This window comes from Vigna umbellata, chromosome 7 (assembly GCF_029865625.1).
Source record: "Vigna umbellata cultivar VRB3 chromosome 7, Vumbellata_1.0, whole genome shotgun sequence".
Lineage (NCBI taxonomy): Eukaryota > Viridiplantae > Streptophyta > Magnoliopsida > Fabales > Fabaceae > Vigna > Vigna umbellata.
This window is the reverse complement of record NC_142171.1, coordinates 14,692,128-14,710,267: the sequence shown is the minus strand read 5'-3', so window position 1 is coordinate 14,710,267 and position 18,140 is coordinate 14,692,128. Positions and strand designations below refer to the sequence as shown.

Genomic DNA, 18,140 nt, shown 5'->3' with positions numbered 1-18,140 from the left:
TAATCTAGCATCTAGCATAAGTGTGAAAGAGACTCAATTCTTACTCTAAGTATGTATCCTTGGCATCGCTCCAGGAAGACTCACCAGTCCAAGTATTTGTTATTACCGTTCTGTTACTTTTTGCTACAGAATGGTCTAATCTTAAAAGAAGCCGAACGTCAACACCCCGTTCTCGGGAAGTAGTCTCCTAGGGTAGTCAATTATAGAAATTTACACCCTCCCTAATATCCTAATAAGCGTCTATCTCACTGTCGGATATTAAAACTAATCCAATTGTTGGTGTATACACTATCAGACCAGACTGCTTCCTTATCACAATAATTAAAACAGCGTACAGCAAGACATTTCATACCGCAAGAAAGTGCAGGTGATAAGCGTACCTGGACTTGTTGCTTCAGTGTACGTTAAGACATAGACTCATCCCTCTTATGCTCGGCCACCTCTTCCTGGTTGATCTCTGCCAGCATTTGGTGGCCCAAACTCTGCTCGTCCTCCCTTGCTGCACTCGTTCTTGACATGTCCGCTTCCCCCACATTGAAGGTAGCATTTTGCTTCCACCAGTTGGGGACACGACGATCGGAAATGTGGTCCTCCACACTTAAAACACTTCACTGCCCTTTGCTGTCCAGACCGATTGACAGCAACTAACGATTGTGCTCGAGACCCATTAGGAGTAGATGGTAATCCAGTACGAGCGTAAGGCGTCCTCCTTGTCCTCCTTGAATTAGTAATATTCCTTGAAGATTTGGGTCCTCTCATTACCTGCTGTTGTTGCTTCATATGTTGTTCCACTTCTGTCACGTTCTTCTCTAATATATTAACTTTCTCCACCTCCCCAGGGAGACACTCCTCATTGAACTTAGATGGATGATGTTGAAGGAAACTCTCCAAGCTCCACTCGGTCCTTTTATTCCCAGAGGAAATGGATGCTCCTGAAATATTCTCAGTGATTTCTAGGATCTCCACCAGCTGTTCTTGGGTCGCTTCAGAATTGGCACGCACGGCTTCCAAACTTTGTAAAACGTTGGTAATCTGCTGCACTAATGCAGCGTTCTGTTGTTGAAGTACTCCTATTACTGATTTCAATAGCCTATTGTGGGCAGATGCATCACGTTCGGTTGGTTGAGGTTGGGAAGGAGGTATTGGTGCCATTAGTTCTCTAAGAAGCAGAGAAAACAATTATTAGCAAATTTTAAGAAGTTTGAATCATTCATCAAACGGACGTTGAGCACACAGCAAAAGCATAGTATGCTCATAACCTACAGTGTTCCTTTAAGGAACAAAACTGCTCTGATACCACTAATTGTAACATCCCAAAATATAGTAATTACCATAGATCAGAATTAATTACAATTAACAGTACAGTAAACAGTCTTTAAAATTAAACAGAGTTCAAGGTTTCGAAGCCGAACGGCTGCAGTACAAACTAACGAGCGTTTCAGAGTAACAGGAAATAAATCAGAACGAACGGTTTTACAAAATAACTGACCGAACGTCCCCAAAAAAAAAAAACTATACAGATAAACCAAAGACTAAAACTTAACGAGCGCGCTAAGGCTCGGCTTTAACCTCTACTTCTAACAGGTTGGCGTCCTCCAAATTTTCTTCTTCTAGCATATCTTCAAGAGGTGCCTCTCCATCTGCTCACATCCACAACGGATGATCATCGCATTGACAAGACGGACGTACATATACAGTAGAAACACAAGGAAATTGCAAGGGTAAGCTTAGGTAATTTAATTCAATACAATCAGCATAATTTTTAAACATAGTAAATCAATCATACCATTCATACATCGTTAAATACATATATATCCACGCATACAGTAACTCATGCAAATTCTCATAATTAAAGACTGTCCGGACTGTATGATCCATGTAACCGCAGGCGTTCGTGCACCCGGGTGACGTAATAACTGGAATTCGCATCAGCTGCCACCCGAGGTTAACCCTTATCAGCCCAAAGTACTATGTAGGACTAGTGTCTCCTGCCATTCCCACGCATGAACTACTCTCCTCTACATGAGGATGAGCAATCACGGAATATCAGGATGAACAGCCATCAGCGATTTTACCATGGTCATACTACACTACCTCTCATATTCACATCATGGAGACGTTCCTCCTTGGAACGCTCATTCACAATCCAGTCCAATAAATCCATTCACACTATCATTCGCACATTGTTAAACATTCCTCTTATTCAGATTTCCATTCTATGTTCCACTCTCTTAATTTAAACCAAGTTTATCGTTTAATAGATCCAGACGAATGTATTACAATACACTGATATCACGTTTCTGAACAAAAGAAACGAACCATTACCCATTCATGGACGTTAAGACAAAGGAATAATGTAACTGAGATTGAGTCTAAAATATCAGAATAATACTTAGAAAAATTCTAAGTATAAGGACTTGAGGTTAAATGAAAAGGACCATCACAGTTTAAATGAATCCAAATAAATAACTAGAGTATTAATAAATTCGGAAACAAGCACTGCCAGTCAAAGACCGAACGTTAATTAATAAATTGAACGAACGCTGTTGAAGTTCGCTCACGAAGCAATTATAAGGACGAGCGTTCAGTAGAAACCGAACCCTCCTTAGGACGAACGCCAGGTCAATGACCGAGCACCAAATAGAACGAACGCACATTTGAACGAACGTTCAGTATCAGACCGAACGCTAACTAGGACGAACGCTCAATCTAAGATCGAGAGTTCATTTGGACGAACGCTTAATATAATACTAAGCGCTGCTTATGACGAACGCTGGTAAACAAGACCAAGCGTCCTAACTACACTTCACTTTATTTTCAATTGTTGGACACGTTAGGCTAAGCCGAACGCTCACCTAACTCTTGACACCAATAACGCTCGTTCTTAATCAGAGTTCTTTCCAAATGAAAGAATCCTTATTCTAAGTGATGTTCCAGGGAAACCGAACGGTAGAAGACCGTTCGATGACGAGCGTACATGATCGATCAGAGAAGATAAAAATTTCCAGATTTTTCAACTCGATAACTTCACAGATTTTCATATGATTCATAACTTTAAAGTTTCATTTCCATCATAAATTTCATACATTACAGAATTCATATTATTCCATCATCAATAATGAATTTTCCAGTTCCAAACAAATCATTCCAAATCATACAGAAATTCAATCATATTCCAAACCATACATCACACTTTTTGCATAAGATTCAACAATATTCATCATCTCATCAACCCGAATTATCCATTTTCAAGTGCAGACATACCAGCATCAACATACAGTTTCAAACATTATCATTCATATACAGCCAGTGCAACAAGCTCTTTCATACATAATCAAACATCAAATATTTCATGTATTTCAGACATCCAGTACACTTCATTACTGTCATGAACATCAAACCAGTATTAAATTAAATTACTAAAGCTTCCCTTACCTGGTTCAGCAGTGAACTTCCAAAGGCTAGAGTTCCACTCTCGCTCTCACAGCTTTCTATCCAGAAGCTTACTCAACAACTTCCACTTAATCTAATACACCAAAATCGTAGACAGATCAGACCCCTAACCCACGCATGCAACCAGAATTTGGTTCGCAGAAACAGAAGAGAAGAACGTTCAGGGACGAGAACTTACCAGTCACAGAATTCTAACTTGTTCGGTTCAAATGAAAGCTTACAGCACCGAGAATGATCCTACGGTTTCTGAAATGGAAGCAAAGATGCTAGTGGTGAGTGATCTTAGAGAGAAGATGGAAAGGGTTTAGAGAGAAGCTGGAGAAAGAAATGGTCAGGGTTTAGCGAGGAAGAAGATGAATGCGTGAAATGGAGTGAAATGTTTCAGAGAAATCATTTTCTCTTCCTCGTCAACCAACCATGCATTCACGCACTGCCACCTGGTTTTCCACTACCGCTTTAGAAGCTTCTGACGTGACAGAATGGCGTCAGCGCACGCAGAGGGTAAATTTCCCTTCCCACGCAGAACGATCGTCCAATCCACTGCATGCCACTTGTTTTCCACCAACTTTTCTGGAACGCTCCCTCAGTGACACATGGCAGGCGCATGCAGATTGGGTTTGACGTGTCAAAATGCTTTTAATGGTGATTAAAGAGTGTGATTTGGTGCGTTAATTATTTAGGGTTTCACACTTGGAGTGCCACGGCTGCTGGAAGAAAAGGGATTTGTTTTTTTTTATTATTTATGCAATGAGAAGTTGATTTGGTGGGAGTAGGTAGTGTGCACGGGTACTGGGAAGTAGCAAGCAGCAATGTGTCACGTTCGTGTGGCAGCAGCAGCACGTTGAGAAGAGTCTCGTCACGGTTTGGCTGGATGGAATAAGCAAGGAGAAACTTTAATTGAATGAGGAAGAGCGCACGGGTAAGTGTTGGAGGATTGATGTGCCACGGCTGGAAGCATAGAGGAGAAAACTGATTTATTTAGCTACTGCCACGTCCAAGAGATAGATGCTCCAAGGGTCTTCTTTTAAATTAATTTAAATGCTTTGATTCTATTCTCAAGTTTTTTTGTTACAATTTTCATATTGCATACACTTAGGTTTGAATGCTTGCTTGCTAATTTTTAAGTGATTTCTGCTTGATTACCATATTCTCTTTTCAATGTTAATCATCACAAAGTTAATTTTCACTTCTTTAATTTAAAAGTAATGTTAGCTTTAGTGACCAACCGCTTTAATTTTGTAATTGAGACCGTTTTTACATTTCTGTTTGCATTCGTGTCTTATTTAAGTTCAATTGCATTCACAAAATCTTCAAACCCCCCCCCCCCCCACTACGTGTTTGACCTATTGATTGAACCAAATTTGGTCCTTGAGAGACGACCTAGGAGTCACTTCCTAGAACTATACTGCATTCTTTTATGCACAACTTTTGTGGGAGGTGCGACCCTCTCATCACAGCCACATTATAAGCCATTGAAAAGTCCTTGTGATGATGCATGCTTGTGAATTTATTTGATTGTGGTTAGATGAAAGGCAAAGTAAATTCATGTGACACTGTGATAGTAGAGTGAATGAGTGATTACCTCTTATACACGTGTGTGTGTGAGTGAAACACTTTACTTAGTGAGGAAATATTCCATGAGCACATGAACATCCATACTTAGTTGATTGATCATTCATGAAAAATAGCATTTGTTGGATATTAAGTGACTTTGTGAACTCCAAAGCATGTGCATGTCTTGATTGAAATCTTTGTCATGAGTTTAATTGAAGTTTGTACTTATCTTGAAAAGAGAATTTTTGAATGAGTGAACCATTGTACGGATTGGTAGAAGATTGAGTTACATCTTGTTTGCTTGAGGACAAGCAAAGTTCTAAGTTTGGGGTTGTAATAACAATTGAAAAACTGTTATTTTCATGCTTAAAATTGATACTCAAAGCAACCTTTAACACTTACAAACTAGCTTGGAAGCATGCTTTTGCTTATATTTTTGGAAATAAGAGAGTTGGACAGGTTTGTGTTTGATTTCAGTGTTTTATGCAGGTTTTATGCTGAATTTGATGAAAGAAGTGAACAAGGATAGAGATGGAATCAAAAAAGAACTCAAAAAGTGCAAAAAAGAACTCAAAAAGTGCAAAAAAAGAGAACCCGCAAGTACCGTTCAACGCCATTTTACCGCTGAGCGGCATTACTTAACACTCGTTGGCACTGTTGAGGGGTGAAAGTGCAGCTGTGGGGAAGAATTCAACACACGCACTTACCTCTGAGCTGTATTTTACCGCTGAGCGTCGTTATTTTGGGCTTGGGCCTACTATTCTATATTTTTTAGAATAGTATATAAGCTTTAGGGCGTCCTAGGGTTTGTATCTTTGGCAGAGTACGAAGCAAACACACACCTTTCCACCCCTTGAAGGAAGATCTTGGATGCTAAGGCTACCTACTCAACTTTCTAGGGTTCTATCTTTCAATCTTTCATTGTATTTCATCTAGTTTCACCATGAATATGGTGAACTAAATTCTTCTTGTTGTTGGGGAACCAATGTAATCTTTTGAAGCTCTCATATATGGAATTTTTTGTTAAACATCATATTTATGATACATGCTTTCTTTCATCATTAGTTAGGATTTTTCCTCTTTGCTCAAAGCATGCATTGTTTAACTCATTCGATGTCATGATTATTGGTTTTGTTGATATGGACACATACGGTAAAATATATATCTGGGGAAACTCTCTGATGTAATCCTGCCCGACGTAGTCCTTCTTTTGTATTTTTATCTTTCATAGGTTAGCTTGTAAGGAGCATGAGTTACTATAAATACCCATCTTCTCTATTGTAATTGGACTTTCGAGATTAATGAGAATTGAATTTTCTAAAACCAGAAACAATTCTCCCTTGAGAGTCAAGGCTAGAGAGTCCAAGGACTTCCTCTAGCCACCTTCCGGCACACTACCTCCATTTTCATTTTCTCCATTTACCTTTGTGCTTCTCATTCCTCCACGCTACCTCTCCTTCGCTGCCACCTCGCATGCGTCACTGATCTCCTTTTCCTTCTTCAACCACGCGTCAGCTCCTCCATTCCACGTCATTGGCTTTTCCTCTCGCGCATCAGAAACGCCACTTCATTTCGCATTTCACTCTCGCGCATCCCTTGCACATCACAGAGCATCTCACTCTCTCTCGAGAGCTCTCTTCGTCATGAGCCATTGCTTCCATCACGGTAATGCTCTTTTCCCTAACAGATTCATCTTCTTCCACCATTTCTTTTGATTTCCACCGATTAAAACCTTGCTTCACCTTCAATTCACTTTTCCACCATTAGAACCTTTTCCGCCATTCAATCTCCATTTCTCACCGTTTAATCGGTCTGATTCAAGTTTCCCCTCTTTTCTAGGGTTCTAATGGTCCATTTTAGGGTTCTTCGTGTTTCTAGGGTTTTCTACCGAACAAACCCTAGTTTCTTGAGTTCTTGACTCTCTCTTTTGTTCCGCTGCGTTTCACTCGTCGGAGGAAGCCTCGAGGAGTCTGAATCGTGTTCGCACAGTGATAGGCTGTCGTTGAAGCTATCAAATTAATACTACTTTTCAAGGCAACTTCAGTATTGCCAAGTAGTATTCAAGAAAGTAGACAGGGTTGAAGTAACCCTGAGTCGTCTCCCAACGAACACGGAATTGCTTTTGAATATCTGTGACTCTTACGAATGCTATGCAATGCTTATGAGTTAAAGTAATGGTTGAAGAATGTTTAAAGAATAAATAAGAGACTTAAAAATAGTTACGATGAAATAGGCTAATTCCACTGCTTTTTCCAAGATAGATTCATCATCCGTTATTCACGGATAATTGTTCAATTGATTATTGTTTAAGTTTCAAATTGATTAAAGTACATTCTTAATTAATTCGAGGGCGATCATGCATGTAACCAAAGTAAATTCTCAATCAAATGCAAAACCTTTCTAGATTATTCACAATAAATTCAACCAAAGTACATTCTCAATCAAATTCTATTGTGTTTAATCATGTCTATTCTTAAATCTCCTAACCAAATTAAAAGCTAATCAATCAAATTAAATTCTCAATTGATTATTGTTGAAATTATTACTAATCAATCAAAGTACATTCTCAATTGATAGTAAAAACCATTTAATCATATGAAAGTTCCTAAATTAAATCAAAGTAGATTCTCAATTTAAACCTAGAAACCCTAAAACTCATATAATCAATATGCATGTAGATTCAAACATATTATTATGAAAAAATCTTTGCTTTTAACAAGATAGAGAGATGAAATACATAGGGAGAACAACTTAAATCATTAATCAAAGTAACAATTGCATTAACTGAACGTAACCTCAGAATCCGTCATGGATTTACAGCAGAATAGCCCTAGATGCTTAGCTCTCCATGAATGGAGTTAATACAAGATGAAAGAAAAGTGAGAGGAGTATGAGAGAATGCATGAATTAAGTGAAGTCTCCTAGGTCTCTTTAAATATGCTTGATTGGGCTTGGACTCTGAATATTCAGTTGATAGAATCTTTTATCTTATATCTTCCAAATAACTAAAAGATTTAAATAATTATAACATTATTTGGAAGATATTTTCTGTTGATATTCCCAATTTAAATTAATTCAAACACTGAATTTTATTTTTTTATCTTTTCTGACTTTCTAAAATTACACAAATGCCCCAGAATTTTCTTTATCTGCACTTTAGCCCCAACTGAATTTCTGAAATTGCAAGAAAACCCCTCAGTTGACCACCCTTGACTAGATTCGAACAACATTGACCAGTTTTGACCAGAGAGGTGTGCCCAATGAGAGATCGCCACGTGGCATTCCCCTTTCTCCCAAATTAGGGTTCAGATTATGGCAAAGGCTTGCCCCTACGCCGCGCTGCTGTTGGAGAAGAAGCTCTTCTCCTCTTCGGTGCTCGATGGTGAAGATGAACTCATGAGGAAGTGCGTCGCGACTTTGATCTGAGTTTCTTTGCAGGTTCTGATGCGGTGATGGGTAGATGATGGCTTGGTGGTGTCGATGTGGTGCGCGATAGAGGATGACGGCGATTGGATTTTCTGGGTTTTTGGATTTGGATGTTTGAGAGATGATGATTGAACGAAGCTTGGATGGCAGCGGCAAGGAAGCTCGCGAGGTGATGGAGGTTAGTGGTGGTCGCGGCATTGTTGGTGAAGATTGCGAGTGAAGATCCGAGATGAAGGTGCGATTAGATTCCGAGAATGGAGAAGATGAAGATGGTGGCGGAGTGGTGACCGGCGACGCGGCATCCATGGCAGAATCGCGATTGGATGAGGATGGTGGCCTCTCGCAGATGGCGGCTTCGCGATGAAGAAGGAGATGACGGCGAGGGAGAAACTGCCATGGTTGAGGCGCTGTGGTGGCCGGATTAAAGGGTTTCAAAAGCGGTGGCCATCTCGCGAATGAAGGAGGAGCTCGCGGGTTTGATGGCGGCGGCCTTGGTGGTTGACGGTGGCTGCTGTGCGACGGCGTTGGCGATGAGGTGGTCGTGGTGGCTGTCCGGTGACAGAGTGGCGTTGGGGCTTGCAGCAGCAGAGCGGAGCGGCGCGGCGGCTGACGGCACTGGCGGCTAGGGTTTCTATAGAGAAGGTGGAAGATGATGCTCATGGTTAGGGCTGACGTGGCGAAACATGGTTGGCTAGATCTGGTGTGGGGAGGATTTGGACACGTGGCATGATCTGGTGGAGTCTAGCTTAGGAGGGGTGTGTATAGGAAACTTAGGGAGGTGTAGTAGAAATGGCTTAGTGTTTGGGCTTGGTTGTTGGTCTGTTTCAGAAATATGAGTGTATGTAAGGATTTTAGGGGGTGCAAGGGTAAAGTCTGCCTGTTTGGCCCATCTGTACATTATTTTCCAAATAAAACCTGATTTTGGGCCTTGAATTGCCATCTGGACCAATAAAACTTATATTCTCAGCTGCACAAATAAACATTAGAACATCCAAGAATAATTTATGCGCTAAAACTTACTTTTTACCTCTCTTTATTTCCCAAACCCAATAATTTCAATCATCACAAATTCACTTAAAATAAACCATTTAAACAAAATTATCCCATCAAAATTTTAATTTTCAAACATAAATGTGGGCATAAATATGCACTCATCACACCCCCACACTTATCCTTTTGCACTCCTGGGAAAAATTGATTAATTCCAAGACTTTGTTCTGAGTCATTTTATTTCATATTTGCACTTGGATCAAAAGAATGAGCATCACCAGACATAGATCAATCATTTAGGCATTACTTTGTCATGGACATGCAAATGGAATCACTTTATTCTTCACACATGAGTTAACCTTTTTGAATTTCCAAGAAAATCAAATATGAAAGACAACACTCAAGTCAACATGTATATATTTCTCCTCAACTCTCTCAAGTGTTTTTGGCTTGTGTTTACACTCAAAATACCCATGTAAGTAGACACCATTGATATTTAGCAAGATTCTAACATTCACACACTTCAGAAAGCATGCAATTATTGATCATGCGGACTTTTTAAAGGTTGTATTGAGGCCAAGGCAAAGGTAGGAAATTTTCTTGGGATTCTGAGCTTTTGAAATTGACATAGAAAGAGTAATGATATTTGATTTCAAAAACAAATCTATTTCTTGCTCTTTTAAGGAAGATTTACTTTTCTTTCTTCTTTTTTTTCTTTGTTTTTTTTTAAACTTCAATTTTTCATCTTCCTTTTTACCCTTTTAATTGTTTTGTGGGTGAGATACTCACCCACACACTTATTCATCACTTTACTTCTAACAGAATCCATTACTCCTTCTTCTTTCCTAAGGTAAGGAACATATGATTCTTCTTTTCTCATTTGACAATGCTGGAAACAAGAAAAATAGGCTTAAGGCTCAAAGGGGGTTCCAATGGATTAATGTTGGGACAAGTTTATTTTGCCAAGTAGATAAAACAAGAAATGCCTCAATCATATCAAATCATGCATATTCTCCTTAGTTGCACAACACAGAATCAAGCTAAATATTAGAGTATCAACAAAACATGGACAATTCACACAAGAAAAATAGGTATGGCACATGGTGGTCCATCCTTAACATTAAGTTCAAAACTCACATGGTTCAAATTTCTTTCACAAAAGATTTAATCAGGAAATTCTCAAGTCAACTCAATCAGCAAATCATAGAAGCAATCCACTCATATCAACATGACTCATTTTTTTACTCTTGAATTCATGATCATTCCAGTTACTGATTCAAACTCTCAAATCCAATGCAAATATTTATTCAAAACAAACAAAATAGGGAACAAAATCAATTGTTTCCCCACACCCCCACACTTAAACTATGCATTGTCCTCAATGTATACCTTATATATAAAATGCAAAGAAAAAGTATGAGGGGACTTACCTCCTTCATGGTGGAAGGAATGTTGGAGTGGTCAAATTCACTCCATCCATCGTCTTGTTCAGCATGTCTTGATTTTCATTAAATATCTGCAGACGATGGCCATTAACCTTGAAGATTCTATCAGAAGATTCTTCCTTGATCTCCACTGCTCCATAGGGAAACACTTGTGTTACAATGAATGGACCTTCCCATTTGGAGCGTAGTTTACCATTCATAGGCCCTACCCTTGACTTGTACAATAACACCTTTTGACCTATGTTGAAATCCTTTTTGGTCACAAGCTTTTGATCATGGAATTTCTTGGTTTTCTCTTTGTAAAACTTGGAGTTTTCATAGGCTGTGAGCCTAATCTCCTCTAGTTCTTGCAGTTGGAGTGATAACAGTTGGAAAACTGTTATTTTCATGCTTAAAATTGATACTAAAAGCAACCTTTATACTTTGAAATTAGCTTGAAATCATGCTTTTCTTCATATTTTCAGAAATAAGAGAGCTGGACAGGTTTATGCTTGATTTCAGTGTTTTTGTGCAGGTTTTAAGGTGAATTTAGTGAAAGAAGTGAAGAAGGAGAGAGATAGAATCAGAAAAGACATCAAAAAGTGCAAACGGAAAGGCCGCAACTGCCTCTCAGCGGCAGTTTACCGCTGAGCGACACTCAGGTGTTCACGGGAGGACCGCTGAGGTGTAAAATGACCACTGAGGGGAAGAAACGACTCACGCACTTACCGCTGAGCGGTAGTTTACCGCTGAGCGGCACTATTTTTGGGCTTCGGCCTAATTTTCTGTAATTTACGAATAGTATATAAGCTTTAGGACGTCCTAGGGTTTGTATCTTTGGCAGAAACGAAGCAAACATTCTCTCTTCCACCCCTTTGAAGGAGGATCTTGGATGCTCAGGCTACCTCTTCACCTTTCTAGGGTTTTATCTTTCATTCTTTCATTATTGTTCATCTAGGTTCACCATGAATATGGTGAACTAAACCTTGTATGTTTGTTGGGGAATCAATGTAATCTTTTGAAGCTCTCATATATGGAATTTGTGCTTGCATCTTAATCTAAGACTTATGCTTTCTTTCATCATTAGTTAGGGTTTTTCCTCTTTGCTCAAGGCTTGCTTTGTTTAACTCATTCAATGCATGATTATTGATTTTGTCGATACGGGAACGTACGGGGAAGTCTAGATCCGGGGAATTTCTCCCAATAGTATATTGGTTGCCTTAAGCTCCTGCGCTAAATAAACTAATTATTAGGAATGCTAGGAATCGTATGAACTCGTAATTAAGGACAAGCCTTCTTGAAAGGTAATTTAGAGACTGGCATTAACAATGATGACTTGAATGTTGAAATCCTAAAATATATGAGAGTGGATAAGATGAAATTGACCCCCAACAACATATTCATCATTATATTTCATTGAAAGTGTCTGTCTTTTGTTTTAGCCATTGATCAACCTCATGCATACATGTTTATTTTCGTCTTTTTCATATTAAACTCCACTTATTTTGTTCTTAAGTCTTAGCTAATCAACAAATCACATAACTAAACTAGGCCGTGAGTCCTTTGGGAGAACGATACTTGATCTTACCGAGTTTATTACTTGAAACGATTCGGTCATACTTGCCGATTGTTAAACAAGTTTGTGACATCATATTTTGGTGATCATAAATTTGTGCATCAAGTTTTTGGAGCCGTTGCCGGGGACTCGTGGATTAACTAGTTCATTTGTTTGATTATTGATTATCTTTGACTTGTTTTTTTTGTTTTTATTTTATTTTATTTTATTTTATTTTATTTTATTTTTCTGTTTTTATTTTATTTTATTTTATTTTTTTGTTTTTATTTTATTTTATTTTTCTGTTTTTATTTTATTTTATTTTATTTTATTTTTTGTTTCCTATCTTCTTATCTTTTCAATTATATCCTTTGATTTTTTCTATATCTTTTTGTGCTAACAAATATTTTCTAGAGTTTTGTGCCTAATGCTTGCAGGATGCAATTCGGTCAAGAATTTGACTATATGGGCACTCAATTCTTCAAGGTCAACAAAGGAAAGCAAGATATCTCATCTTTCAGGCAAGGAATGGAGGAATCACTAGGTCATGCATGAGACAGATACAAAAGCCTATTAAGAAAGACACCCACGCATTTCTTTGATGATGTGCAAGTAGTCCTAACCTTCCTTGGAGGTCTTGGTCCACAAACTAAGATGATGCTTGACGCCTCAGCAGGAGGAAACATCAAATGGAAAACTCCAGAGGAAGCTACGGAAATCATTGATAATATGGCTACTAGTGATAATGAGCTGAACAGTGAAATAGGAGCTCTTATTCAACAAAAAGGAGTTCTACAGTTGCAATCCAATGATGCCTTGCTAGCTCAGAACAAGATACTAACTCAACAATTGGAGAATCTCACAAAGATACTTGCACAACTGCCAAAAGAGTTAAAGACTGCTGCACAGGTACAATCTCAGTTGTGTGAATTATGTGGAGGCGACCATATCAATGGTCAATGTGCCTTTCCAGCAGAAGTCGTGGAGGATGTGAATTATATGACCAATCAATACCGTCAAGGGAACTACAATCAAGGGTGGAAACCACACCTAAGCATTGGTCAAGGGCAAACTGGGCAAGTTGGTCAATTTAATAAGCAGCAGCAGCAACCCACCTTATGGCAGCAGATTTCTATGCTTAATGAAAGGTCCATGAGGATGGAAGACACTCTTAATAATTTCATACAGAAAACTGAGTCTACCCAAAAGAGCACTGAAGCTGCTATCAAGAATTTGGAGATTCAGATGGGTCAGATGACCAAGCAATTGGAAGAAAGGCCTGACAAAAATTTTGGGGCTAATACTGAGGTTAACCCAAGGGAAGAGTGTGAAGTGCTAGTAAATGTTGAAAAAGTTGAGTTGGAAAAAGAAGAGAGAGAAGAGAGAAAAGAGAGAGAAGAGAAAAAAGAAGAGAAAATTTGTGTGAAGATTGAGAAAGTGAGTAGAAAAAGAAAAGAAAAAAAGAAAGTGAGAGAAAAGAAAAAGAGGATGAGAGAAAAAAAGAAAGAATCATATGAAAAACCTCTTCCTCATCCAAAGAAGTATCATAGGAAGGAAAAGAAATTTAAGTGCTTCATGGAAATCTTCAAGAAATTGGAGATTAAAGTTCCTATGATTGAGACACTGCAACAGGTTCCTGGTTTGATCAAATTTCTGAAGAAGTTCAGTAGAAAGAAGAAAAAGAAGATGGAACATGAGCTTTATTGGGTCAAGCTAATGACGTTAAAAGAGCGCTTGCTGGGAGGCAACCCAATTGATTTTAGAAATTTTAAATTTTACTTTGGTTTGTAATTTTTAGGTTTAATTGCTTCCTTTGTCCCCAGTTTGGTTGAATTGTGTCAAATTCATCCTCATTTTTAAAAAAGTTTCATTGTCGTCCTCACGTGGTGTAAAAGTGTCAATTGAATCCAAACATAGAAAAAATTTGTGTCAAAGTAGTCATTTTTCCTATATCTCTGTGTCTTCCTTTCATATGTCACTTCTCTGGAGCTATGAAAAGCCTTAAATTGGATAAGGTAAAATGAATATCTGTACTTGATTGTATGAAAGGAAGACACAGATATATAGGAAAAATGACTACTTTGACACAAATTTTTTCTATGTTTGGATTCAATTGACACTTTTACACCACGTGAGGACGACAATGAAACTTTTACACCACGTGAGGACGACAATGAAACTTTTTTAAAAATGAGGATGAATTTGACACAATTCAACCAAACTGGGGACAAAGGAAGCAATTAAACCTAATTTTTAAATCTGTTGAACATTATTGTGTAAATATTTTGCGGAACATAGCATCTACTGAGGGATGCTAGTTGGATGTAGCATCTACTGAAGGATGCTAGATTGTAGCACCTACTGATGGGTGTTGGTGAGAAAATTTTGCACCTACTGATGGGTGCTGGTAAGTTTGTAACATCTACTGAAGGGTGTTGGTGGATTTTGGGTCAGGCTCGTGACGTTAAACAAGAGTTACCTGGGAGGCAACCCAGTTGATTGATTGTTTTTATTTGTTTCATTTTAGTTGCATAATAGGGTTTGCATAAGTATTTTGAACATTAAATTGCAGGGAACCAGTGAGGGGTATGTCTAGGAGGCACGTAGGTTAAGAAAAGAAGGAGAAGAGCACTTCACGAAAGAGCCGCTGAGCGGCAACTTACCGCTGAGCGGTACTCTCGCAGAATGGGCTTTAGTTCCCCTGAGGGGAACCCGAGCCCATTAGGGTATTTTTATACCCCAAGCTGCATTTTAGGTTTTCTTTCCAGGCTCTTCTCTGCACAAACACTCCCACATACCTTTTCCAAGGTTTTCCACATCTTTTCATTCTTTCCTCTTGAAAATTTCTCTTCCACTCACTTGCTCACTACTGTTCCATTCAAGTTTGGGGTTGGAAGAGAGTATCTTAGATTGGAAACATTCTCATTGCATCTAGTATCTCCACCCAAGTAAGTAAAATGCATTTTGTTCATTCTAGGGTTTTTGATTTTGAATGTGATTGTCAAAGAATGATTATTTAGGGGTTTTGCTTTCTATGCATGATTTGATGATATATTTGATGTTTGAACCGATTAAACTGCATGATTATGAACTGGAAAACTGAAAATTGCATTTGGGTGGAGTTAGGACAGCTTTAAGAGAGATTTTTCAAAACTCTGTAGAGTTACCGCTCAGGGGTAAACTGCCGCTGAGCGGCACTCTACCAGACTTGGTTTTCTTGAATTTTTGCGTATTGGATTATGGCACTGGTGGCGCTGAGGGGAAATTCTGGCCTTCAGCGGTGGTTTAGCTTCTCAAGGAGTTGTGTTCTATGTTTTACCAATGATTAACATCATGTTCTGTGGTTTTGTATTTGTGTTTGAATGCAGGAATGGCATCCTCTTCAGGAAAGAGATTGAAATCCATGGCAACCAAGAGAAAGGAAAAGGAACCAGAGCAACCCCACTCTAGCAGGTTCCTCTCTAGGAAACATGAGAAGCACTTTAGGGTGGTTCAGGACAGGAGACTTCTGATGGAAAGAAAAGTTGGAATGATACCTAACTTTGCTCCTCAATTTGGAGAGCAAGTGTTAGGGAATGACTGGGGAAAGCTAGCCACCTATCCTGCACCTGCCAACATAGCTGCGGTAAAGGAATTCTACACCAATGCAAAGAAGATTGGTGATTATCCAGTTGAAAATTATTTGGGTTATGTCAGAGGCCATGTTATCAGGTAAGATCCTGATTCTATCAATAACTTCCTGGACATTGTGTGGGCTGGTGAGCAGTGCCAGTTTGCTCTTTGCGTGGAGGATGGTGTTGATTATGAGGATGTGGAGAGAGTACTATGCATACCTGGAGGACACTTCCAAAGGAATCGATCTGGCTCAGCGGTTAACATTAGGAGGACGGATTTGACTCCTCTTGCAAAGTATTGGATGGCATTTTCTCATGCCAACATTCAGCCATGTTCACATGTGTCAGATATTACTCTCAGCAGGGCACTATTCATCTACTGTGCTATCAGAAACTTAAGTGTTAATATTGGGCAGGTGATAGCTGATGAGATTAGTGTGTGCGTGATAACAGTTGAAAAACTGTTATTTTCATGATTAAAATTGACACTAAAAGCAACCTTTACACTTAGAAACTAGCTTGAAATCATGCTTTTCTTTATATTTTTGGAAATAAGAGAGCTGGACAGGTTTATGCTTGATTTCAGTGTTTTTGTGCAGGTTTTAAGGTGAATTTGGTGAAAGAAGTGAAGAAGGAGAAAGATGAAATCAGAAAAGACAACAAAAAGTGCAAAAGGAGAAGCCGAAGTCACCGCTCAGCGGCAGTTTACCGCTGAGCGGCACTCAGGAGTTTGCGGGAGGTCCGCTGAGGGGCAAAATGGCCGCTGAGGGGAGAAAACAAGTCACGCACTCACCGCTGAGCGGTATTTTACCGCTGAGCGGTACTCTGGAAGTCACGGGAGATCCGCTGAGGGGCAAAATGGCCGCTGAGGGGAGGAAACAAGTCACGCAATCACCGCTGAGCGGTAGTTTACCGCTGAGCGGCACTTTAATGGGCTTGGACTTGACTTTTTGTAATTTACGAATGATACATAAGCTTTAGGGTTTCCTAGGGTTAGGTATCTCTGGCTGGAACGAGGCAAACACTCTCTCTACCACCCCTTTGAAGGAGGATCTTGGATGCTGAGGCTTCCGCTTCACCTTTTTAGGGTTTATTCTTTCATTCTTTCATTGTAATTCATCTAGGTTCACCATGAATATGGTGAACTAATCTCTTTATGTTTGTTGGGGAATCAATGTAGTCTTGTGAAACTCTCATATATGGAATCTGTTTTTACATCTTTTAATTAAGACTTATGCTTTCTTTCATCATTAGTTAGGGTTTTTCCTCTTTGTTTAATGCTTGCATGGTTTAACTCATTCGATGCATGATTATTGGTTTTGTCGATACGGGAACGTACGGGGAAGTCTAGATCCGGGGAATTTCTCCCAATTTTATATTGGTTGTCGTTAAGCTCCTGTACTTATGAACTAATCATTAGGAATGCTAGGAATTGTATGAACTCGTGATTAGGGAGAAGCCTTCTGGAAAGGTACATTAGAGAGTGGCATTAACAATGGTGATTTGATCGTTGAATTCCTAAAATATATGAGAGTGGATAAGATGAAATTGAACCCCAACAACATATCCATACATAAATTTCATTGAAAGTGTTTATCTTTTGCTTTTTGCCATTGATCACAATTCATGCATACATGTTTATTTTTTGTCTTGCATTTTAAACCCCAATTAATTCGTTTGTAAGTCTTAGTTAATTAAGAAATCACATAACTAAACTAGGCCGTGAGTCCTTTGGGAAGAACGATACTTGGTCTTACCAAGTTTTATTACTTGAACGATTCGGTCATACTTGCCGATTGAAAACAAGTTTGTGACATCATAATTTGGTGTTCATAAATTTGTCCATCAAGTTTTTGGCGCCGTTCCCGGGGACTCGTGGTTTAACTGGTTAATTTGTGTGATTATTAATTATCTTTGACTTATTTATTTATTTTTTTTTATTTTATTTTTAAATTTCGAATTTTTATTTTATTTTTTTTTTCTTTCTGTTTTCTGTCTTTATTTTCTGAATCTTATATTTTCTTTTATATCTTTTTGTGCTAACCAAATCTTCTAGGGTTTTGTGTTCTTGTGTATGCAGGAGGCAATTCGAACTAGGAGCAAGAATCAGAACATCTAGAGAAC

General features: G+C 38.8%; 1 protein-coding gene across 1 annotated transcript in view; it reads right to left on the bottom strand.

Annotated features, from left to right (window-relative positions):
• Window positions 1-10,858: 10,858 nt before the first annotated feature.
• The window catches only part of LOC148195208 (uncharacterized), a 29,640-nt gene continuing 22,358 nt past the window's right edge, over window positions 10,859-18,140 (bottom strand). The window contains exon 3 of the mRNA XM_088095120.1: window positions 10,859-11,244. Within this exon, the coding sequence (XP_087951246.1) occupies window positions 10,859-11,244 (386 nt within the window). The remainder of the gene's footprint in view (window positions 11,245-18,140) is intronic.